Source organism: Tachysurus vachellii, chromosome 11 (assembly GCF_030014155.1).
Source record: "Tachysurus vachellii isolate PV-2020 chromosome 11, HZAU_Pvac_v1, whole genome shotgun sequence".
NCBI classification, from domain to species: domain Eukaryota; kingdom Metazoa; phylum Chordata; class Actinopteri; order Siluriformes; family Bagridae; genus Tachysurus; species Tachysurus vachellii.
In genome coordinates, this window is record NC_083470.1 from 8,463,437 (window position 1) to 8,490,326 (window position 26,890).

Genomic DNA, 26,890 nt, shown 5'->3' on the forward strand with positions numbered 1-26,890 from the left:
GGCCGTTATATTTCTTATCAACCAATGCTTACTGTTAAGTAAATATGTAGCAGATTTTTTTATATTATTAAAGATTAATTGCATTATTTAACAAACATTAGATTTGAACATTTGTTTCTATGGTTGATTTTGGGTTCAAACACTAGGGGGCACCATTTTTTAAGTTTGGGAGTCAATGTTCCCCATCATGTAGTGTGATTAGAGGGTATAAAGCTAAACACTTATCTAACTCATTGTCATAATATATACCAGATATAAGATTATAAGATTATATATATATATATATATATATATATATATATATATATATATATATATATATATATATATATATATATATGATTTGTCATTTGTAAATCATTATTACAATAATTCACATTTGAAATACTGATGACAAAGAAGGCAGCTATAGCAAATGAGATCTCTAATACATCCATAGATCTTTTAAACGCTCCTGATGCACATTTCTGCGTGGAGTCTGATGATTCACAGCATTCACATAATCTAACCAAATATATTAACTATGGTGAGGCCAAATGTTTTCTGTCACATAGAGAGTTTATAATACTTTAAATACACTGAAATATATTAAAACAAGGATGAACCCTTAATATAACAGATAAATGACACAATTGTACTATGATTAAAAGTTTTTTCCATTTTATCCATACTGTACTGCTCTGATCAAAGAGAGACCAATATTTATGAAAGTCCATCAAGCTTTTGGTGAGCTTCCAGACTGTCAAAGTTTATCAGGGTATTGATTTTTTCTTCTTCTTAATATCAGCAACTATTCCTGCAATGTTCCTGCAGTAAATACACATGTTCTCATAAGGTTGTTTTTTTATGCTTAGATAGGAACATTATTACCATAAATGGCCATTGCAGAAGCCTTCCTGGAAGCTTACAGAATGTTTTACTGTTCTATGTAAGCTTGGAGAATACTGATGGAGTTAAATTGTTGATAAAAATCTAAAAGTCATTTGCAGTTATGCCTTTATATCAAGCTTCTTTGGTAATAGTGATAGTTGTTGCTATGGCAGCAAAGTAGTAATATAGGAAGAAAGAGCTCTTCTGTGCTCTGGACATGAAAACAACAAACAATTTTCCAACATCTTGTCTCACCAGAGATAATTAAATATAGGGTGTATATACAGTATATATATATAAATATATATATATATATTATACAGACCCCATTTTGGCAGCTATTGGTTTGTCCCACTTTGTGGGTACAGTATATGAGTGTTATAGGTTTATATGTATGTGTCTATCCAGTAGTATTAACTGGTGGAATTGTGATTTCTGTGGCGTTCAGAGGTTTGGCCCAGTCCGGATAGGAGTCCAAGTTGAACATGTGCAGTCCCCATGTGTTCATAGCCAGAGATACACACAAAATCCCCAGAATGTTCATCATAAACCCTGTTTTTACCTGTGAAAAGAGCAATTGGAAAAATTTATGAAAGCGGCAGTAACTTTCCAGGGAGCGGGAAATGCCTTCAAGGAGCATTCAAATATTAACTGTGAACATCTGAAAATATGTATATTTATTGTGAAATGATCTTTATTGCTATAAGCAATACGGAACTAGAATTGAAATAAATGAACGATGTTGTCATGTTTGCATTATTTTGATGATAAATTTATAATAATGATTGTTTTTGTTATAATTATGAAAATTATTTCTCAGATCTTTTTTACTCTGCTTAGTCAATTCTATACATTTTTTGTCCTTTCTTAGTGTTTTTAGAGTGCTTTAAGCTGTTAAGCTGTTCTAAGATCAGCTTAGGTATTTGTCATTTAACATGACAAACATCTAGGATAACTGACTACAATTTGACAGATTTTTCAAAGAAGAAAGACAAAATAGATCTCCAGAGGAGTTTGTTTCTATAATGAAATCTTGACAACGTGAGAAATCATCGGCTTGGAATTCCTTTAGACACATTAAAAGAGTAGATTGTTCAAGTAAATTGTTCATGACCAATTGATACATGATGTCTTTTGTTGTATTACTCACCATGTCTTTCACCATGAGGTGTCCAGAGGCAAATGCAATGGAATTGGGTGGAGTAGAAACCGGAAGCATGAAGGCATACGAGCAACCTACAGTTGCTGGTATCATGAAGTACAGAGGATTCACATTGACATGGCTGGCCTGTGAACAACAAACATCAGGTAAATGACTGCTGCTTCTATTTTAAGCGGCACAAACCCCTATATCAACACCTTATAAACCCTTATAATCCCGACCAGACCTATAACTTATAGGTCTGGTGGGGAATTTTAGCTCAGTTTTGACTTTGGAAATAATTACAGGCAGCTTTATAAACATTAATAAATGAGGCTCATTTTCTGAATTCTACCATTCAAACTCGACATTTACTTCCAGCTCTGAAATACAATTAACGATGCTAATTGATGTAGGTCTTGGGCTATGGTGGACTCACTTACCAGTTCAGCAATGACTGGAAGGAAGATGATGATGGTGGCGGTGTTACTGGCAAACTCTGTGAAGCAAGCAATGAAGGCTGTGATGAGAATCACCGCCACTGGAGGGGGAACAGTAGCTAATGGCTGCAAACGACCCCCGATCCACACGGCCAGACCAGACTCCTGTGAGCCAAACAAACAAAAAAAAAAAACGAAGTTAACGCTCATCATTATCTGGAACTAACCCTAACCCTTTTAATAGCTTTTAAGTTTTATATCGTTTCACATATATTTTTCATGAAGTGCTTAAAATCAGGAAAACATGTTTCTAGATAGTGACAGAATAAGTGGAAAGACAGGTAAATGCACCTCGCAGCCTTTCGCCATTGCAAAGCCTCCACCCAGCAGAAGGATAATGTTCCATGGAACACATTCTTGAACTCTTTTCCAAGACAACAGAGGCACATAAGGAGTGTTTTTGGCTGGAAACAAAAGCGGTGGTGGAAAGGATTCAGATTAAAAATTCAGCTGCTTAGAGTTCAGCTACTCTGTAATGCACTTTTCTAAATGCTGTGATGTACACAATGTGAACTACACCACATCTGTTGATTATTTCATACTAAACATATTCACGTTCTTCAAAAGACATGAACTTTGTATTCTACATTGTCACAATAGTTACAATTTAAGTTGTACGTGTTACTCTTGGGTCTATTATAAAGTTTAAAAAAATAACAACAGTCACATGTTCAGTTGCTGCACTTTAATATTTTAAGATTCAGTGCTAACTCAGCATAATGCTAGAAAGGATTTTTAAATATGCCAAACAGGAAATAGAAGAGTAATTTATGAAACGTATAAATAAGTAGGCCACCTTTGTGTTAGATTACTGTAATCTGTTAGGAACAGTGGCATTACAGTGTGAGCCCTTGGCAGGACATGATAAGCTAACTCATTAAAATTCCACATCTTATTTACTGAGGTTCTCAACACTGCATAAGTAACGTCTAAAGAAACTCCAAACCTATTGTGCTAGTTTGTGAGTTTGCTGTGAAATAATTACAGGTGCATGCCACTTAGCCAAGAACAAAGTAAAGTGTGAAAGTACTGGAGAAAACCTACAGTATTTTTACTGTCCTCACTTAAAAATGTATTAACGCTTCCTGAAAGTACATTATTTTTAATATCAGCATGTTTTATTCCCTATTTTCTACAGCAGTTAAAACAGTTATTTATTGAATAGACACATCATGCTTATGATCTCTTAGGTCAAGTCAAGTCAAGTTAAGTCACGAAGCTTATTTTCATTTCAACCATATATTGCTGACGCAGTCCATAGTGAAATGAGACAAAGTGTCTCCAGGACCGTGGTGCTACAAAGAACAAAGAGAGAGCTACATACTGTAGAACAAGACAGAGATAAGGACTTAAAGTAAGTTTGTCCTCGTGCATCTGTGCAACCTGGTGCAAACAGTGCCAGACAAAACACAAAAGCAGCGCAGAGTACATACTGTAAATTCTACAGTACATGTGCAGAAATACTGGAAGGAACACTTCATATAATAGCAGCAGTTACAGTATGAGGTATTGTAATAAATTGTGCAAAAAATTGTGCAATTGCATGAAATGTGAAAGACAGCATGTGCAAAGAGCAAAAACTGTGTGCAAAACAGCATGTAAAGAGTTTGATATGGTGGTGCTGTAGACATGGATGTATATTGGAAGAGTGTGTATTTGGTGCAGAACAGTGTAGTCCATACAGTTGTGTGTGCGTGTGTGTGTGTGTGTTGTGCTTGGTACAGTTCAGGTCAGTTATTGACTACGTTCATATTGACTACAGTAGCGTTACCTTTAACACATATAACTTGTCTTATGTTACAACTCTTATAAACAGTCATTCCTTCAGTTTCACTTTAAATCAACAAGAAGGAAAATTCCACTTGTACCAAGAAACCACTTTTCATTAGAAAAAACTAAAGGAATAACTTGACCTCTGATACTTTTATCTCCTTACTGTTTCTAATGCTGAAACTGGAGACTTACAGAATATACACCATTTCATTTGGCTATACGTTTCCTTTATTTAATATCATGGTTGCAATCTGTGTATTTAGCTTATTATATGTCTCAGTGTTAAGTTGTTTCTATAGAAATGATAACATATTAGAATGAGTTACAGCCCAGACTCCTGTCAGAATTGTTCAGTTATAGAAGAATAATCTATGGCATATTAACCTATTTATATACCACAACACTGTTTCTTATAAAAACCCAAAGAAAAATAAACTGATTAAGAAATCATGTTATTTAACGATGAAAAATAAATAAACTTTGATAAGATGTGTGTATATTATAAATAATAAATTATAGAATTATATCATAAAAATAACATTCCATAAACTGAAATGCAAATATGAAATTATTAAAAATTGTGATGAATTAAAAATAGTAATCACCTGCAAATTGTAGAGGAATAAAACAAGACATGGAAATGCTAGAATAAATAAATAAATAAATCAATCAATTTCCGCTGTGTCTTGGGCTGTATTACGCCACCCTGATGTGAATTATTTTCTGATAACATCACATCTGGTCATTTTTTATTACTTACCACTACCAGTTACTAAAAGGTGAAGGGTTTAATATGATCTTAATTTTACAATGATTTTGGGAAATCAGAGTATTAGCCTGTTGTACTCAAATTATGGGGAAAGAATTCTTAGAGTTCTGACCTCTAGTGTTCAGCCACCACCGCAGCGATGGACACTTGGATGGAAAAAAGAAAAGGATGGAGATGATGGTGACTCCGGTAACAGCATCTGACACATAGCTTTAGCCATGTTTGAAAGAGAGATAGAGAAAGATTGGGGGGGAGAGAGGGAGAGAAGTAAAAACAATTTACATAATATTATTTTCCTTTTATTTTGTGAATTCTTATCTCTTCTGCACACAGCCTGTTTTGTAGGAACTCTACGTTAATGGAGACCTGACCTGCTTGGGTCCATCGTGATTATTAAATCACTTGATATGCTTTTAGAGCCATTTTTTCAGCCCTTTTTCCCCCACTACCCTCCCGATGGATAGGTGATGAGGCTGATAACAGATTTAGGTAACAGATTTAGCAACCGATATTAGATGCTGAATTGGTTGTTATGTTCAAGCTTAGCTGAAAGGATAGTAATCATCAGTGTGCTTTTGTCCTGAATCTCTATCTTCCAGCTAGGCTCAGTGTGCATGCTTTGCTCTAGTGTTAATGCAGCTGAGGTTCCTGTGGAGACAGTTTGGTCTCCTTCCCTCACTATCATTATTTTTGGCTATTTGTTTACAAATAAAAATGCCTGGCTTCATTCATGCTGTGTCCATTTAAAACATGTCCTTTCAGTGCTACTTCTTTTATACTTCTTGCCTGGATCTTTTCTTAGAAAATTTTAATGTAATGTATTTTTAAAATAAATTAAAATCCAAATGGTTAAATTCAAAAAAATTCAGAGATTGCTATATAAAGTAATTTAATAGATAAAACACCAGACATGCTGTGCAACGGCGGTGCAAAGGTGATTATTTTTCCTTCAACAACATGTTCCATTGTGTGTAATTCCCATAATAGCAATTTGTAAAACCAATTTTTTTATTTACAGGTAATATTTTTTATTCATGTAACCTAGAATGTTTCTGTTATCACTTAGATTCCAAAAAACAGATCCTTCTTAAAGTAAATAAGACCAAAAATGCGTGTGCATTATTTGACAAAAGACTTTTGTCACAAAGGTGTACCTGAACGACTTTTAGCATGTATCATCACTTAGAAATATAAAATAATGTATTTTTAAATGTTTGTTTATTTATGGTCATGGGATCTAATTACAGTATACCCATCGTCCATAACATTAAAACAACTGGTGTTGTGAATAACGCTGATTATCTCATTACACTGGCACCTGTCAAGGGGTGAGATATTTTGCAGGATGTAAACAGTCAATTTTTGAAGGTGGTTCATTTATGGAATTGGGCAGACACCCTGATCCAGACTGACTTACATTTTAGCTTATTTTATACTACTGAGCAATTGAAGGTTAAGGGCCTTGCTCAGGGGCCCAGCAGTGGCAGCTTTGTGGACCTGGGCTGATTGGTAAGCCAATACATTAACCACTAGGCTACCACATCCCACATAATGTAATGGAAGTTGGAAAAATGGGCAAGTGTAAGTACTGTATTTGAGTGAAACTAACAAGGGTCAGATTGTGATGGCAACAGTATTCCCTAATGCCAATGACCTCTTTCATCAGGATAAAGCATTCTGTCACACTGCAAACATTGTTCAGTCATGGTTTGAGGAACAAGGGTTAGCCTCCAAATTTCCTACATCTCAGTACAATCGTGCATCTGCAGGATGTAAAAGGACCCCCGAACCCAAAAAAAAAAAAAAAAAACGTCCAGGACCTTTGTGCTGTGGGATCTGCTGCTAACATATTGGTGTCAGATACCACAGCACACCTTCAGAGGTCTTGTGGAGTCCATGCCTCAGATGGTCAGAGCTATTTTAGCAGCACAAGGGGGATCTACACAATATTGTCATGTCGTTTTGATTTTAAGGCTGATCATTGAAGAGGCCAAAATTTTCTCTCTCTTGTTTTCTTGTCTTTGTCTCTCCGCCATGAATCATCTCTTAAGGGAATCCAGGCAAATTGAGTGTGAAAAGACACCCTGCTGTCAGAGAAAGGGCAGTTTATTGGAAACTATATGAGAGCTGGACCCCTGCATATCCCTGTCTCTGGTCATTAGTGTGATGTGGAAGAGAGAATGTAAGAAGACAAGGTGATGGATGATTGACATACACTCACACTGTCATCTATTCTTGGATTTCCTGTCATTTTGCTACATGAACTTTCAACTGATTTTTCCAGGTTTAAACATTTTGCAACTAAAGCAAAATCTAGAATATGCATGAGTTAAAAAGAAGGAGAAAAAAGGAAAAAAATATGTAAAAAATATAGCAGTGGTTTCATATGTATTACTTATGACTTTGAATGTCTATGTATGTTAAAGTGTATTTAGGTGTACTAAAGTGTACTTTCATATCCAATGGACACGTATGTAGTTAACATGCTTAAAAAGTGCAATTCCCTTTGTAGCCTTTGAGTTTAGATTATGTCTTACTCTTTTCTGAAGAATATTGACCAGCCTTGGACAAATTTTGGGTCTCTGGTGAATAGGAGGATGGCGAATAGGACAAAAAAGCAGGAGATGGCTTTCTCTGCAAAACTGGGGAGAAAAATAGAGGAAAAAACATAGACAAATCAATTCTAGTAGAGATATGTTTGTTCTATAGCAATATCATTAAGCAACACAAGACACTGGATGATATTTTGGTATGACATTTGCACAACCATAAATAGGACTACAGGGTTCTATTCCAGAAACAGGGCTTAATGTTAAAGGTAGGGTCACCGATATTTGAGAAATGCTTCTGAAAACTGCGTTAGGCCACCAAACAAAACAAAAATCAAAACAAACGTGTAGCCAATGAGCAGAAAGGGGCGGGTCTTATCAATATGGGCGGAGAGAGTGTTCAGTGTGCATGTGCGCATATTCACAGATTGGAGTTTCCCGAGTCAATAACTCCTGAGCTAAACACTGTTACTAGCAAAACGCGGTTGTAGCTGCGTCTCTACATTACTATGATAGAAAAGCGGTGTTATTTGTGTAGTAACAGCGTTTAGCTCAGGAGTTATTGACTCGGGAAACTCCAATCTGTGAATATGGGGCCAACTTCCTGCTCCTTCAGTTCTCTCCAGTGCTGGAAAGCTGATCCTATATTAACACGGGTCCTACTTCTTGCCTTATCGTAAGCCTTTCTTCGCTTTCTTTCTTTGTTTTTATCCTCCAAGTCAATGTTAAAACCGCTTTCTGCTAATGTCACACATGCGCACTGAACACTCTCTCCGCACATTGACAAGACCCGCCCCTTTCTGCTCATTGGCTACAAGTTTGTTTTGATTTTTGTTCAGCTTGTCGTCCCGACTCAGTTTTCTGAAGCATTTCTCAAATATCGGAGACCCTAACTTTAATTCTAAATCCTAAGATCCAAATCCTGAGTTAATTTACCCAAAATTCAGCCTAAAGATCTATTGTTTCAAAGAACAAATTACATCGAACTGTGAAAAAGTTACAAATAATTTGACTTTGCAGCCAAGATGTAAAATTTCACAGTTGAGTAGCCTATTTGTTGAGCATTTAATATTTGAATCATAAAGTGATATTGTGAAAAAAAAAGATTTATTGATTTATGAGCTTAGTCAGTGCGACAAATATGTGAATTGTATTTAGATATAAAGGCATGAATATGGCCTAAACCACTTAGGTAGAAACCCCTAGCACTGTCCATGTGAACAATTGAAAAACACTGAAAATATATGGAAATGCCATCAGAAGTGTCATGGTCTGTAAAATTCTGACATTTGGAATGTCTAAACCTCACCTTCATTAAATTTTGATTTTAATTAAAAGGACTATTTGTTTGTTAGTTTTTCATTAAAAGTTATTACTTGCTTTGTTATCTAAAACATGTTGGCATTTTGGCTTTAATTGTCAAAATAGAATAACCCTAATCCTGACCATGGTGGGATCTCATTAACAAATGCAAACTACATCAACCTACTATTCATATTTGTATCCATTTATAACACATTATCTGTTTATTCAAAATAATATATTTGTATTCTGTTAAGTGAGGAACCATGGAACAATGTCTCTGTATAACATTTAGGATTCTAACAACACTTAACTATACAAGGAGAGTAATGTAGTATACAAGTGCCTATGTTAATAACTTTGTCTTTTTATATAAATAAACACACACACACACACACACACATGCGCGCGCTTTAGAAAGTACTTATTGCAGACATGTTTGGGTCAAGTCTTTCTAACCTGTAAATTTTCCACAATGGTTGTAATTATCTGGACAATTGAACTGGACTTTATCTTATCTTTCTATATGTAAAAGAATTTCAAGCTACTTGCTCTAGTTAAGTCACAAGTCTTGTTTTCAGGAACAGACCCAGATCAATACAGATAACATTGAAACAATAAAAGAAATTACTTGCATTTGTGCAAGTGCTGTGAAAATTCTATTTGGCAGACAGATTTTTTTTATTTGACAACAAAAAACTAAGTATGCAATTTGTTTGTGGACAAATTTCACTTAGGTAAACTTAGCACAAAGTAATTGCTCCTAGAAGAACATTTCTTCAATGTCACCTGTCCTTTCCCCTTCAGTGAAATTAGTTTTGTGCAATAATTTGTATGCATTTGGCATAAAAACTGCTTTGTCTGAAAAGACTAGTTTTCAGGTGATAAACTGCTGTACTGCTGTAGCAAGTACCAAAATGTTAAATGCTACAATTAAAAATACTGGCAGCTCTGGATATCAAGGTCAAATACAGAGGTAGGTCTAAAAAAAAAAAAGAGGTACAGCTTATGAACTTGCTCAAAGGATGTCTTCATTTATTTCCTATGAAGTATACTGCCTGAAGTACAGTGATACCTCGAGATACGAGTCTAATTCGTTCCGTGACCTTGCTCGTATCTCAAATTGCTCGTATCTCAAAGCAATTTTCCCTGTTTAAATGAATTGAAATCCCATTAATTCGTTTCAGCTTGCAAAATTCCACTCCAGTTGTTTTGTTTATGTGTTTTGAATATGAAAAATGTACAGTACCTGTATATATAAATGACAAATATTGTATAAAAACATACAGAAATAAAAGAGAATGTTAAAAAAATAAACTGGTTTTACTTTACGGAAGATGCGCACGGAGGTGTTGAGGGAGGAGTAAACAGGCAGAGGAGTTAGGAGGAATTACACTTTCACTTTCATTCACTTACTCGCACTCTTAATGCTACTTTACACTTAAATGGAACTTAACTAAACTTCATTTAGAGCGGGGAGAGCAGCAACTAGAAAATGGAATAGACCCCCGTATAACAGAACCATTAATCATGCATAGAGTTAAAAATAGGAAAGGAAAATAATAAATGAATAAATGGATAAATAAATAATTAAATAATTAGAGAGAGAGAGAGAGAGAGAGAGAGAGAAAATGTGTGGAGATTTATGACGTAAACTGGTACAACGAACACAGGTTCCGGCATGGTGGAGTCGGGGTTGGAGGAGGGAGTTTAAATCGCAGCAGCGAAGCGCTAGAAAGCGGCTCAATGAATGGGAATTTAAATGGTCGGGTAATATGGATGTAGTAACCGGATTGGTGCGTGTCATGGACAGCTGATTAACAGCTGATGGATCTTGACGACGTGGCCTGCCAGAACTAACGTGATGCTTGATTTCTCTTAACTTAACTGAACTTAATTGCTACAATTTCTGTTTTCTTTACATTAATTTTGCTTAATTTTCTTCATCACTTTTCTCTTCATTTGTTTTTGCCTTTTTTGTCACTCTTTCCTCACTAACATCTGCCGGTCGTTGTAATAAAAACCTGTCCGGTCGGCATATCAGATGCGGTGTAGTCGCACAAGTTAAAATGTTTTAACGGATCCAACGCCGAAAATTACGGACCCGCAGATGGGCGGCACCTCACGCAGCGCCTTTGCGACTCTCCATATGAAATGAATGACTTCCTGTTTATCGGCCGTCGTTTGTCATGTGCAGTGTGAAGGCAGCTTAAACCGAGTGAGACGCGGGAAGCTGAGGCGGGGGAAACAGAGCACACGTGGTTGTTGGGGATCTTTGTTCGGCAGCGGCGGCTGTGATGCTCGTATCTCAAAAATTTGCTCGTATCTCAAGCCAAAAAATATAGTCGAATCACAGCTCGTATCTCAAAAAATTCGGATGTCAAAGCACTCGTATCTCGAGGTATCACTGTATACTGCTTAGGGTATATTTACCAATTGCTTCATATTAATTCGATTTACAGTATACTGTAATACAGGGTATTGTGTATACTAGAAGCCAAACACACTAAAGGAACTCCAAATATTTTCGGCAAGTAAATGGACCTAATCTAAACGGTGGCACAGAGCACAGTTTCATTCACTGTATTGGGTGAGTATAAATTAGTAGCTTAATTAGCAAATATTTCAAAAAATATGATGCCTCCACAAAGTTTGGCATATACTGTATCTCTGAGTAAACATAATGTTTTCGGCAGTGTCTGTATCTGTTTATAATATTTTAGAGTGTAGTCTCACGTCATGGGTCCCAGCTTTTTGTAGTCTTCATCAATGACTGCATTGGCCTTGGCTTCAGCAGCTGCACGGTCATTGAGTTTCTTTATACACAATCTAAATACATAAACATGCACATGCACACATGCACATACATGTTCACATACACACACAGACACACACACAGAGTATAAAAATAAATTATATAAAGTTATAAATATATAGTATGTTATAAAAAGCATTCAGCACTTAACACAGACACATTGAGCATGCACACAATGATAGTATAGCTGTAATAATACTCTGTGTGTGTACTCTGTGTGTGTAGTGTGTGTTTGTGTGTGTAGTGTGTATGTGTGTGTCTGAGTGTCTGTGTGTACGTGTGTGTGAGCGTGCATGCGTGCCTGGCGGTTCTATATTGAGGTTGCTTCTACCTTGTGCTGATTCCTCCATACAGAAATGCAATCCAGATCCATGACACAAGAAGGAAGATGATCATTAGTGGGAAAGCGAAGATGAACCAAGAGCCAAAGTTGATCAAGTCACACTCTGGGAAATGACTGCAAAATATTTTCATTTATTGCACACATACTGTATATCCCATTAAGTAACTTGATGACTCATTTTTAAAGATAAAAAGATAAAATAAGATTAAAATGTAGAAAAACTGTCTTAAATACTGTCTTACAATGTAGAGTAGTCAAATAAATTGTGTATCGTGGTTTAAATGAAGGTTTCACTCTTCTTATCTTTCATCTTTGTTTTCATGAACAGAAAATATAAACTTAATCATTTTGTGTCAATTGCCATGTGACGCCATGTCTTTTATCCTGTATTAAATGTGTAAGTTAAATAAATGACATAAAAATGAAAATATAAATGAAATTATAAGAAACTGTTATCAACAAAGGCAATTCATTTGTTTTTTTGTTCTTGGTCTCCTTTTCCATTGTGTACTAGCACTAAACTGTTCACACATATTTCCCCTTTAAATTGTATAGCAATTTACTTTGCTGGTTTACAATTTTGCCTTGATTGTGTGAGCAGTTGAGTAAAATTGCAGTCTGTCAGAGTGAGGGACTTCTGTCTGCATTTCCATGTGGTAACTTTAGTACTATGTCCCTAACATGTTTTTGTAAACAGCAAAATATATGAATAATTAGCTAGCAGATGGCAACAAGCTGCCATAATCAAAAGAGCCTGTAAATCATTCATTCATTCATTCTTCATCGTCTACCGCTTATACGAACTACCTCAGGTCACGGGGAGCCTGTGCCTATCTCAGGCGTCATCGGGCATCAAGGCAGGATACACCCTGGACGGAGTGCCAACCCATCGCAGGGCACACACACACTCTCATTCACTCACACAATCACACACTACGGACAATTTTCCAGAGATGCCAATCAACCTACCATGCATGTCTTTGGACCGGGGGAGGAAACCGGAGTACCCGGAGGAAACCCCCGAGGCACGGGGAGAACATGCAAACTCCACACACACAAGGCGGAGGCAGGAATCGAACCCCCAACCCTGGAGGTGTGAGGCGAACGTGCTAACCACTAAGCCACCGTGCCGCCTGTAAATCATTTTTCAGAAAAAAAAAATGGTTTCACCATCTATCACTTTATCTTTTTTACCTCACCACCCACAATTTATTTTCATTAGACATTCCCTGGTAATTTCATTTTCTCATGCATAATTTCAAAATTTGCAGAAAATCATGGTTTGTGAATGACACCTTGATTGAACCCATCTGTTAAAATTCCTTTTAAAATCCCAACATGATCTGTATTAAATCTATGCAACTAGGAAAAACAAATTGGTATGATGTCTAGTGTTGGATAAAAAAAAATTGTTGCTCTCTAGCCATTGCAGCGCTTCCATGAATAGTCAACAAAGAGGTGTTAAGGTTAATAATCACTAGGGATGGCCTGAGAAGTTATTATTGAGTTATTCTAGTCTTCTTGAGCTTTTACCAGATTTGTTAGTCGAATACTACAGTAGGTGAAGGTTCTTTCTGTTTACTTAATTTTATGTTTTGATGGCTGGCATATTGTGATTCTTTAGAAGTCACCATATGCTTGATGAACATCTAGAGATGTCCCTCTTCCTACAGTTATTTTTTCAACCATCAAAAGAGTCATTTAATCTAACATAACTACAGTAGCAGGCTGTTGTATTTGATCATTTTCCTGTTGTCACTGAGTTGTTTATTACAAACTACCAGCATGGCAATTGTAGTGTCTGTGTTTATCATTAACATAAGCTAAATAATTAGCTAGCCTATCAAAAAGTTACAAATTTGCTAGGTTCTGCATCATCCTCTACTCTTACGACTGGGTCAAAACAACATAAAAAATTGTAACGTCTTACTGAGTTTATACGTAATACTAGCTGATTTAGTATTACTGAAAATGTATAACGTTTATCTTGACCTTTTGAATTTCTGATTTTTATAAAGTTTGATATAATCAGAATTAGTTGAACAAAATGAATTAACTGTCTCAAATCCAGTTTTTGTTTATTATAGTTGCCTAATAAATGGATGATAACTGAATAAGCTGTGTTTAAATTAAAGTGTTTACTGTTAGGGACTCACATGAAGGCTATTCCAATATCACAAGAACTGACTCTGATTATATGATTAGTCTCGTAAGATTGTTGGATAGCAAATGTAGGATGTAAATGTTGATGGATAGTGTGTTTTGTTGTATTAGTTGTCGTGTTGATGCTGCAGACCAGTATAAGACTGCCCACACTAACCTCTTCAGCTGTCCGATGAAAATGAGGTTGGGTGCAGTTCCAGTAAGGGTGGCTGTTCCCCCGATGCTGGCTGCATAGGGGATACAGATGAGAAATCCTTTCCACACTTTCAGCTGGTATTCTGCCTCTTTCCTGGCCTCTTCCTGACACTTCTGTTCGATCTTCTCAATTCCATCAACCCTATGATGTTAGCCTAGTGTTAGAACAAATTGATTAACCCCCCACCCCCCTTTCCTCCCCACCTGCCAGTTCCCACCCACTTACCAAATCTCCCCTATCATACAGCATCTATCAACTGGAACAGGTAATAGCTAACAAGTGCTTTCTTTAAGATACATGAAGCCAGAAAACTGCACCTGCTGTTCATGCAGTACATGACCTCACAAGGCATCTGCTAATGGATAGTGTCACTGTGATTGGCAGAGGAGTGTCAGTATATCATCTTGAATAATTTTGCTCCTTTGGCATCTGTCCACAAATGGTTGTAGGACAGACCGATACTTCCTGTCTTGTGATCAGTGTCAGATAACATTTGGGTTAGAAGTCAATATGTTCTAAGGCAAGGAACAAATCACTTACTAGCGACGTTTGTAGCCAAGTTACAGTTTAGCAACAATTACTGATTACAATTCATGGCTTAACGTTTATTGATGATTTGCCATCTTCATGCAGATGCAGCCTTAGTCATCATTTTTTAGCTTATGATCTAGTCATCCTGACTTGTCTAAACTTCACAGTGATGAAGGTCAACACCCAGTGAATAAACTTGCTGTTATATTAAACCAGGTAATCTGTTTGATGTGTGTTACAGGGTTGCAGAAGCATTCTTTAGTCATTCACCTGTCAACTGCAGTCAGATTATGTTTTTCAGATAGCAGCCCATCCAGCTTCACCTGACACTGGCCTGCAGAGGAAAAAAAACATTTGACATCCTCAAATGTGGTTGAGTTGGTTTTTCTGTGCTTAAAAAGTGATGTTTTGTTGCTTGGTCTAAGCCAGTGATCTTTCTAAGCCAAGATGTGACAAACTTGAATGAGAAAATTATAGCTGAGTGGGAGAAGAATACAGAATAGGAGAGCATAAGTGTTTTATATACAGTAACCTACAGCAAAAACAAGTCAATTATGGTGCTGTCATCAACATCAGAGTCTATCTTCATAATAATTACACAATAAACACAATGGCCAAATTAGACCAGAATCTTTTAAGCAAGGAATAAAACACAATAGGGCATGCTGTTATAGGAAAATAACCCACAAAATGATAGGTCTATAATTTCTCGTAAACTACAGTAATATGTCACTGATTACAATGGTGTATTTATTTAGTTAGTTCTTGCACGATCTCTTGTTGTCGCTTACAGAAGTTAAAAACAGCTGTTTTCTCCACAGCGTCTCACTTTTTTGTTCTAGGTTGTAAGTGAGGCATTCTCTCATCTTAAAACTGAAGAAGTCAAAAAAACCTAAAGATCTTTTTATAAGTCAACAGTCTTTGTCCAGCTTATTAATTAAGTTATGATTAGTGATTTGTAGCCATTGATATTGGTACAAATAATGGATAATAAATTAATTATATGTGATTATTTACCTAATTTTTCCATCAATATTTTCAATAACTAGAAGTCTTAAGATAAACTTTGCATTCGAAAGAATAAAAGTAAATACCCACTAACTGATCAAAATGAAACATCAACAGCCCTGTAGTACAATGTGTAATAATGCTGCATAATGATTTTTAAGAAGTTTATAAGGGATAAGACCATATATGCTTGCATGTTCATTGCACTCTTTTGCATACCCTCAGGCTCATCTGTGACCTTGCACTTCTCCTTAAGTGATTCCAGGTCTCCAAACAGGCTTTCCAGAATGGCATTAGCAATGGGCAACATCATAGCTGTTGTAGCAGAGTTGCTTAACCACATGGATAGGGAAGAGGATGTGATCATCATTCCCAAAATCAACCTGAAGAAAAAGACATATCTGCTTACTGGTGATTTTGACAGAAGAGGCCTATGGTAACACAGCAGATTAATCTAATACACAGCTACACTGTTTAAATGTCACACCAGATATTATTTGAAATACTGATACTACTCTGGTGCTGCAGTTGAAGACAAATTTTAACCTTTTGGTCATGCATGCTAGCAGAATATTTGGTCATATAGATTGACTGTAGAAAAGGGATGTCACCTCATAACACTGTAAAATATGGTGGTGGAGGCTAGTTCTTATTTGGCTCTAATTACATTTACAGCATTTGGCAGACACCCTTATCCAGACTGAATTACATTTATCTCATTTATACAGCTGAGCAACAGAGGGCTAAGGGCCTTCCTCAGGGGCCCACTAGTAGCAGCTTAGCGGCCCTGGGATACAAACTCACATTCTTCCAATCTTTAGCTGAACACCGTAACCACTGAGATACCACTTCCCATACAAATATGACATATATGACATAACTATAATAAATATCTATACCTATAAATATGGTTTCTGGATTTGATCGCTACTTAAAAACCTATTTAGTTATCTAAACTAAAAAGGGAAGTCCAAGTGTGCAAACCTCAAAATATAAAGGCACTTCTACATGATCATGTGAGACTTTTGTGGGCATGCAAACCAGTAACATTTTTGCAGAAGACTACATAATAGGACGCCCTCATACTGACTATTAAATCTTCTGAAGGCTAGATTAGTAATATTTTTACATTTACTCAATCAGATTTTAGAAGTTCATAGCTGTCAGCAGCATTTTTATATAATGCCAACCAAAACATACCTTTATCATAAATTATATTAGATGACAGTTTCAGCTTTAGCAACTAGTAAATGAGCACCAACATGCCCTTGGTAGGAAAAGGTAGAAAAGGTAATCATCATTCAGAATTATAACGAAGATTACCATTCAGAATTACAACAAAGATTACAGAGACCCTGATGAACTCACATTAAGTCTCATTAAAAAGAAACAAGAATATCTAACATTTTAATGAAAGACTATGAGCCATGAGCCTTGAAAAAAATTCAAGGTCCATTAGTAATTTGCTGAGTGACATTGTTTTAACTTAATAGACAAAATTATTTGATCATTTGTGCAGAATGTTTTATCTGAAGCCTTATACGGAATCGTGTCTACTTGCAGCTATCTTGTAAACACTATGAGGAGGTATTTCCAGTTATACATAAGACCAGGATCATTTATTCTTAATGGGAAGAAACTATTTAACCCAGGCTGACCTTACTAACATAGCTGTAAATTGTCAGAATAAATAAGGCCTAATATCATATGATTTATTTCTTCCCACACAAATGCATATATTAGCCAAAACAATAATGCCCTAGGTAGGGCACTATATGGCCAATGAATTTCCATCCAGCTGGACTCAGTGGCTAGTTTCCCAGAAGTAGTTTACAAATTTACTTATAGGTCTCAGTACTGCCACTAATTGTACTATGTGTTTTGGTTCATGTAGGCTAACATAATCCAATATAAGACGGTATATTCATCATATCTAAATGACAAATTAAATCAATCTGCTGGTTGTGGTATTGAGATGAAACAAACGGACAACTGTTTTTGGATACAATATTCAAAAAAGAGGTGTAAAAAGCATTAGTCTTTTTCACAATCCTGTTTTGATTCATTTAGCTTTGTCCTCCATTTCTTATTTAATGCAACCAACATACTGAAGATTATACACTGTTCCGGTTATTTATAAGCTAATGTTTCTACTATAGTTCAAGTTCAAGTTCAACTTTATTTGTATAGCACATTTACAAACATCCACACGGCTGACCAAAGTGCTTCACAGTGCGTTTGACATTGCACATACACTTAAGAATACACACGTGCACAAAGTAATTCAAGAAACTAAAATAAGAATTATTAAAAATATAAATAAATAAATAAATAAATAAATAACCAGTTTAAAAGAGGGAGGCACGGTGGCTTAGTGGTTAGCACGTTCGCCTCACACCTCCAGGGTTTAGGGTTCGATTCCCGCCCCCGCCTTGTGTGTATAGAGTTTGCATGTTCTCCCCGTGCCTCGGGGGTTTCCTCCGGGTACTCCGGTTTCCTCCCCCGGTCCAAAGACATGCATGGTAGGTTGATTGGCATCTCTGGAAAATTGTCCGTAGTGTGTGATTGCGTGAGTGAATGAGTGTGTGTGTGCACTGCGATGGGTTGGCACTCCGTCCAGGGTGTATCCTGCCTTGATGTCCGATGACGCCTGAGATAGGCACAGGCTCCCCGTGACCCGAGGTAGAAAATGAGTGAGTGATAGAGAGTTTAAAAGAAGGTGAAAAAAATATAAACCATAAACCAGATATAAACAGACAAAAACCCCTGGGCAATCATGAAGAGGCTAGAGAAAATAAGTGGGTCTTTAGCATGGACTTAAAACTAGAAATGGTGGGTGCCATCCTAATCTCTAGTGGCAGGGAGTTCCATAGTCTAGGACCGACCACAGAAAAGGCACGCTCTCCTCTAAGCTTGAGCCGTACACGAGGCACCACCAACATGGCCTGGTCAGATGATTGAAGACTTCTAATAGGAGAGTAGGGATGAAGAAGTTCAGATAAGTAGAGAGGAGCGGTATTATGGAGAGACTTATAGACAAAGAGTAGAATCTTAAAATCTATTCTCTGAGAAATCGGCAGCCAGTGTAGAGATTTAAGAATGGAAGTGATGTGTTCATGTTTGCGACAGCTAGAGAGAAATCTGGCAGCAGCATTTTGAACGAGCTGGAGACGCGTAATCTGAGTTTTAGATATACCACAATATAAAGAGTTACAGTAATCTAAGCAAGAGGTTATAAACACATGAACAGCCATTTCTAAAGTCTTAGGGGTTAGAAAGTGTTTACTATAAGGAGTAGAAACATTAGCTTATATATAACCGGAATATACTGTATATTCTTCAGTATGTTGGTTGTGTATGTATGTCTCCTTTTATAGCTTGTCATGTCAAAGTCATTTCACTCAAGATACAGCAGTACAGGAAGTACAGCAGGCTGCTTTTGGGAACTTGCTTTTTTGTAGTAAACTGATTAGTAATAGAGAACACAGAGAAATCCCACTTTTTTTTGTTGGAAGACTATTGTTGGTACTATTTCCAGACACCTGAGATCTAGGAATGATAACATTCTGTGTGACAGTTCTGTTATTTTAGGATATTGTGCAATAGTGTTCACATTAGGGTCACAGCAGAAACATTTTCTCTGTTTTTCTTTTTATACAAATTTAATCTTAGTATCCCAATGCATTTTACAGAAACCTGTCCGACAAGTGTACACTCCTCTGTACCATTGAATGGTTTTCACTGTGTCTGTTCATGTTAAGAAAAATATAACTTCTAACAGTGTGCATTTGTAAAATAAAAAGCTGAGAGATGAAGGTTTTTTTAGATTACACAACCAGGCCACATGACTAGAGCAGCAGTTCCTCTATATTGGACTTACATCCTGTGGGACTTTTCACGTGGTATGCAGACATTTCAGCCATAGTGGAACTTCCAGTATAACAGCACCTCATGCCATTAGCAGAACTTGCAGTCTCCACCTTGGCAATGTTTAGACTATGAATGCTGGAGGACTTCATATTTTAGTGCAGGATTAGCTGCAGTTTAATAGCAGCAAGGAAACAAATGCAATGGAAAACTTTCAACGTTAGAAACAGGGGCAGTATATACAGAGAATTCAGGGAATATATACAGTAGTTCCACAGGTACATCTAAAGAGTAGTGCTGTATGAGGAAGGCCTTGAGTCATTCTACATATGGATGAAAGATTAAAAGAAAGAGCAACATAGTCTTTTAGCAATGCATTTGGGCCTCCACAAGCTGCCAGTTTCAATGCACCTTGGCATGGAAGTGATGTTTTCAACAACTGGTTTGTTCAACTGGGCTGAGATTTGGTGACTGTTTAGGCTAAATTATATGCAGGATAAAATGTTTCATCATATGATAGTCAGAAGAACATTATACCAATTTGAGGTGTCTGAATCTTCACAAAAGAAACAGTTAAATCATTCCTGTTATAATCCTTTCCCTTCAAGTTTTTTCCTTTAATTTGTCACCTAAATGAGTTTTACATGAATACCTGGAGATTTTCCTACTAGCTTTTGACCCGGACACATCTATCATGAAGTATGATAAATAAAAAAAAAACACTTAGTTATAAGAATAACTGGCCAGTAATATCGTGATCAAATATCTTTGCAACGCGCTGAGAATTAAGTCACGGTTTGTGTTTGCTTGATAATTTACCACAAGATGTTATGTCTGCTTCAGATGGGTGTTTCAACACCCCTTTCAATGCATTACCATGGATTTGTTTATGACTCAATTCTTTTCCATTGTGAGGCAAACAAGGCAAACACAATGTGGCAGATGCATTCATCTGCATGAAGTCAACGTTCACTGAACTCCAGTTAACACCAGTTACTAGATTGCTAGATCCCCATTTCCGCTGACAAGAGATTTTAAAGTTGCTAAATCATTCATGAACTCTTTACAAACAGAATGTGCCATCTTTGATAAAATTTCTTTCCTGTTGATAAAGAAGAGGCATGTTCCCTAAAATCAACCAGCATTACAACAGTGGCTTACTGTGACTCCTATTTACAAGGATAACACTGATATATTGGGGACATCAAAAGTCACATCAATGGCATCATATACTGTATCAGATCTTTAAATATTCCACCACCAGTACATGGAAAAGGCTTTATACTGTATATCTATGTCTATAAACCCAAATATGTCCTAAGCCTGAACCTGAAGCTCAAGTGGCCACAAAATGGTGTCCAGTGGTAACCTGCAGAGAGCTGCAGGAATTGTACGGTGTTATGTAAACCATTCTACAAATACGTTTGAGCTGAGGTATAGATTGGAAAGGCGAATGCTAGTTTTCAATAAAAAAGAACAACAAAACTGGAACTGGTAATGATTCCAGGTCCTAGGCATAATGCCACATGCTATATATGGCATGAAGCCAACCCAAAAAAATTCCATCATCATTTTGCACACAGAGACTCAAGTCCAGTATGATCATGGACTGTTGACCGACCTAAAGAGGTCTGTGCTCAGCAGATCACTTTACTTTCAAACTGAGCAAGAACTGTACAGTGCAGAAAAGCAGGATGAAGTTAAAATCCTACTGTGTTAAGCCAAACACATTTGCACAGTTGTTAAATTATTTTCATGCTTATGTAACCAAAGCTTTGGATTTGAAAGACACATAAATATCTCAATGGAAGTTTTAATTCCTAATCTTTTAGAGAAAGCTTTGTCGAGAGTGTGTACCAAACAATGTGTAAGGTGTTACTATAGCAACAATAACATCAGTAAAGGCATTAACACGAGCCTTTTCTCTTCACTGACCCATTCTGTTATTGAAAAATTATGAATCATGCCTTGAGTCTTCTGTATTGCTGAAGATTCTGTATTTTTATATTATTGCTGTCTAAAAAACACAACATGTAAATCTATATATCTATCTTTCGAAATCTAAAAATTTAAAATATAAAATGGTGGGTGGTTTAAATGTTTGCTGAATCATTATTTTATCTAAGTGCAAAAAAAAAAAAATCACAGATAACTGTCTCTAAATATAAATGTTGACGTTTTAAGGGTTATGATTCCCCTAGCCAACTACATAATACAGTATATGATGGTTTAATCAAGTCAGAAGCAATGTTGGAAATTTTTCAGGGTATTCTGACCTTCCTGATGTTCTAACCTACCTGAGGTTCATTATGTCCTGTCCTGTTGGACTGATAAAGTAATGCCAAGTAACCTCTTACATAACAATGTTAAGCTCCAGGAAAATGACCCCTTACTAGCTTTTCACCTGATTATTGTACTTTTCTGGTCCTTTGTGCCTTACTGAGGTTATATACATGCAGTGAATATAGAATTACACCATACTGAAATATCATTAATGACATAACTAAAAGAATATAAAATGCCTAGATTAAGATTCCTAAGATTTTCTTATGAATAAGACTGTAATTCCTACCAGGCTGGTTTCACTCCGACAATCTTGAGGACTCTGAGGGCGATACGTTTGTGTAAGCCCCACTCCTCAATTGCAGTTGCCATCACTAGTCCACTCAGGAAAAGGAAGTTAGTCTCTAGAAAGTATTGTGGACAGACCTTCTTGGAGGGTAGAATACCCATAGTGGGAAAGAGGCAGATCGGCAGCAGGGCAGTAACAGCTAGAGGGAGAGCTTCTGTACACCAGTAAATTGCCATCAACAGCACCACGTATAGACATTTCCCTTCCTGTGGGGATGAGAGAAAAGGATGGACAATATGAATTTGCAACATAAAAAGTTAGATGGAAAGAAGATGAACAGACAGACGTTACAGACAGACAGCACTAAATGGATAGATGTACAAAGTGAATTGATATACTGTGCGCTGAGTGGATGCAATGATGAATGGTAGATAGATGGATATTTTCTTCTCTCTCTCTCTCTCTCTCTCTCTCTCTCTCTCTCTCTCATTTAAAAAGAAAAAAAATGCAGTTTGCTGTGTTACAGGGAAACTTCATGTCCCTCTACCTGAAGACCTGAAGTCTTCCCACGCTTATGTTCCCTGGAAACATACACATCCACCAGGGAAAACTTTACCAGAGAAAACAACCGCTTTCATGTTAATCATGCAAACAATCTTTTCATATTGCTCTCTACATTACAAGTCCCTGTGTAAGTCTATTGAAAGCCAATAATTAATATAAACCTTGCAGATGAAACTGCTGTCTAATAAAAGCTGTGTCTATTACAACAGTTTGTGTTGTTATAAGAAAATAATTAATTCTGAAGTGTGATACAGCCTAAAGTTGATAAATGTCTACAAACATCTAAACGTGTTTTATTCCACACAGCATATAGCTTCTTTTAACTCTTTTTAGTTACTGTTTATTTAATGATGTAGAACATTCAACATATAATATGTGCTTGCTCAGACAAACCAAGAAACATGATCCAGTTTAAGTTCACGCTTTCAACATTTAACCGTTTTAGATGACGTGAAAAACAGATACGATGAAAAATTATATGTATTCAAACCCCAGGATGCATGCAACCCTTGTGGACTCATGTAGAGTCAAGCTCACACAGAGTTTGCTAATTCGCTAGAATCACATTAATTGGAACAAATACAAACACAAATGATGACCATGACAAAAGACAAATGTTGGCTCCCTGTTCTGACAAGTCAAACTCTCAGCAGACATCACGCCCCATTCTGTTCATGGGAACCCCATTAAAAGGCCTTTGCATCAGTTTTCTCTATTTGATTGGCATGCATTATCCTGTTAACAAAACTTCACATCCGGTAAATGTTTGTGACCCCAGTTCTTTTAACACTGACTTGTCTTTCACACAGAGTTTAACATGCATGCAAGTCCTTTCATGACATCCCAATAGAATCCTTGCTCCATTGTGCTTTGACCTCAGCAAGCACAATATGGCTGAATCTCTTAAATTAATAAATAGGCTTCCACAAATATCCAAGTTGGGCCCCTCTTCCATTTGTATAAGTTGAAATTCCCAGACACACAGAGTCTCAATTTAGGCTTCTTTAGTCCTATGGATCACTGCAGACCCCCCACCAAGTTGATCACAAAAGCACCAAGCACACACACATTCGATTCATTCTCACACACTTATTTACACCCAGGGGGCAATGTAGTGTATCCAGTCCATCTACCTGCATGTTTTTAGAGAGTTGTAAGGCAGTCTGGAAGACCAGAACAAACTCACACGGACACCAAACTATGCAATGCTTAACACATACAGTAAGCTGAGTTTAGGATCAAACATAAAAGCTCAATAAGGACTCAGAAATTGTGAGTCACCATACCACCCATGAAAAATGATGATGGACTAATATATGTACAGTATGTGCAATACATTCAGTGCATCTCTGTTAAGATATAAGCATTGCATTATTTGAGTCAGTATGAATGTGATCCCATGAATGAGATCCCATGTATCCTCTCTGATTCAGAACAAAAACATGACAATCAAGTTACAGGGGTACACAAATAGCCTGAATCCTAGCTTGGGGAAAATGCATGATGATGATTATTCTCTTTCACACAGTCAAAACAGCTTACCACTATCAAAGCTGTGTGTGTGGTGTGTGTGTAGTAAAGGTGCAACAATGTGTAATGTTTTTTTTATGAATAATTCACATATTGCTGATGTACATCTAGTCAGATGATGGCCACCTGACTTCTGACTCCACAAATCCAAGTAACATATTAGTATATGGAAAAACTGCAGCGAAACTTCACCTGCAAGGAAATCAAGTAATGCCTTTAAATGAGAGCAACATGGAGTGACCCAAATAGGGATTGGTTCAGTCAATATATCTTGGGATCTAGATGATCATAACAGAATCTAATGTTAAAACGACTTACTAGTGAAAACATAAAGTAAAACTTATGTACAAATACATATCTTGTACAATTTTTAAAAGCTTGGATTTATTACACTGTATAATCTAACATACAGTGGTGTCCAGAAGTCTGTTTACAATTTATTTAAAACTCTAAATAAATTAAGGGTTCACATTTTTGTTTTTTGTTTTTTTGTGTAAATTGTATAAATTCTAAAACAGAAAAAGGATTTGTGCAACATCTTGACTATTTAACATTTAAGGCACTCTTTTTAGGTCACTATTTAAATGTAAAATTTGTAATACTGATATTGATATTAACTACTTTGTATAAAATGTCAAAGTATCATTTCTTATCCCTTGAAGCATGTGTTCACATGAGACAGTGACGGGTTTTGGGTTCTGTCAGCTTGAATGCATGCTGTCATTACAACAAAAAGGTGACATACTGTACCAAATACTAAGAAACATTCTACCTTTTACTCAACTTTGTTGCTGATAATGTTGCTAAAAACATGTAATACAAACCCATCCAGACATTTTCTCTACCACTTCTCCTACACAGGGTAGCAGGGAGCCAGGAGACTCTGTGCACAAGGCATTCACACACTACAGATAATTTAGAGATGCCAATCAGCCTGCAATGCACGTCTTTAGACTGGGGGAGGAAACATGGGGAGAACATACAAAGCTCTGTACACACAGGGTGGGGGCAGGAACAGAGCCCCTAACTATTAGTTGTGAGGCATTTCTGCTAACCACTGAGCCACCTTCTGCCTGTAATAAAGCTTTGTGTTAAATTGATAAAGATTTTAAAACTGAAGCATTTTCATTAGTGGTATTAAATATTGCTCCCATCATTTGTCATTTTGTGCCGTCGGCTGTGCGCCTTCATGACGCAAACTGCAAGGCCACGCAGGCAAGTATGGACTCATGATCTCCTGTGTGCACTTGTCTTAAAAAACTGTCTAAATGCCAGAGGTATGACAGCATCTAGGTCTGGGTGTGATAGTTGAGTGTGTGGATACCTTTTGTGGCAGGACGAAGAGCAGCGGAAGTAATAAGGCTGGTGTGATGAGGAGAACAAGCTGCTTGCGGACGCACCAGAGTTTCTTTGCAAACTTCAACAGTTCCATTACGCGCAAAATCAGGACGAAGTTTTTCTGTGTTTTCTTCAAGCGACCTCTCAGTTCGTATTTCTCACTTACCGATGCTCCTTCTCCGCTTTTATCCCGCTTTCTTTGTTGATTTTTTAGCACCGTGGGAGAAGATTAACTCTTGGATTACTCGTTAACTCTTAGCGCGTAATAAATGGTGAAACATGCTGTCGGGATACGCGCAATAAAAGGTTACAGGTCCGAACCGGGCCACTTAAATAGGATCAGCGTGGGAAACATCGATTATGGCTGGGAAAATATCCGTTCACTTACATACATTGGCTTTCTATATGGCGCTCTAATGTTTACCCAAGAGGGTTGGCCGAAAAGGAGTATTGCAGAATACACACGTAGAGATAAGAGGAACATGCCCCTGGGTCAAAAAGATTCAAGTTAGGGATTGGCGCATCATAACTGTAATATCAGTTTGCAGCAATCCTTTTGAGATCTTATCCTTTACGCACGTATACACTTTATGCAGGACATCACCATGATCTATAAAAATACATAGCTTATAAGAGCTGTTTCTTCCCTTAACACACACACACACACACACACACACACACACACACACACACGATTCCGGACATTCTGAATGAATCCAATAATACCAGCACTAAATGCTTAGGGTTAAGTAATGTACTCTATCTGTTACTATTACATTTCAATATATAAAAAATAGCAAAATGCAACAAATTCCAGCAATCCATAGCCTACAAAACTGTAACAGTTCCACTCACCATAAACATTTAATGAAGGAAAAAAAAACCCCAAAGATTTCCCTTTACTTACATATACAAGCTAACATTAGTATTATAAGGATACTTTTGCTTATAGGGAGAAAGAAACAAGACTTGGCTTTTAACAGCAGCAAAAATTCTATGAAAATCCAATATTCTGTTTAAATAATCAGAAAGAAGAAGGTTTTTCTTCCTGAATAACAT

The 26,890-nt window shown here is 36.8% G+C and overlaps 1 protein-coding gene across 1 annotated transcript; it reads right to left on the reverse strand.

Annotated features, from left to right (window-relative positions):
• Positions 1 to 322: 322 nt before the first annotated feature.
• Positions 323 to 26,309, reverse strand: slc13a3 (solute carrier family 13 member 3). Its single transcript, XM_060882131.1, has 13 exons — positions 25,818 to 26,309; positions 22,400 to 22,665; positions 16,180 to 16,343; positions 15,223 to 15,286; positions 14,383 to 14,562; positions 12,051 to 12,176; positions 11,641 to 11,733; positions 7,591 to 7,695; positions 5,166 to 5,263; positions 2,803 to 2,915; positions 2,455 to 2,616; positions 2,021 to 2,158; positions 323 to 1,432 (listed from the first exon to the last, which is right to left on the reverse strand). The coding sequence occupies exons 1-13, from the start codon at positions 25,923 to 25,925 to the stop codon at positions 1,271 to 1,273; spliced, it is 1,779 nt and encodes a 592-aa protein (XP_060738114.1). The 5' UTR covers positions 25,926 to 26,309; the 3' UTR covers positions 323 to 1,270.
• Positions 26,310 to 26,890: the final 581 nt, after the last annotated feature.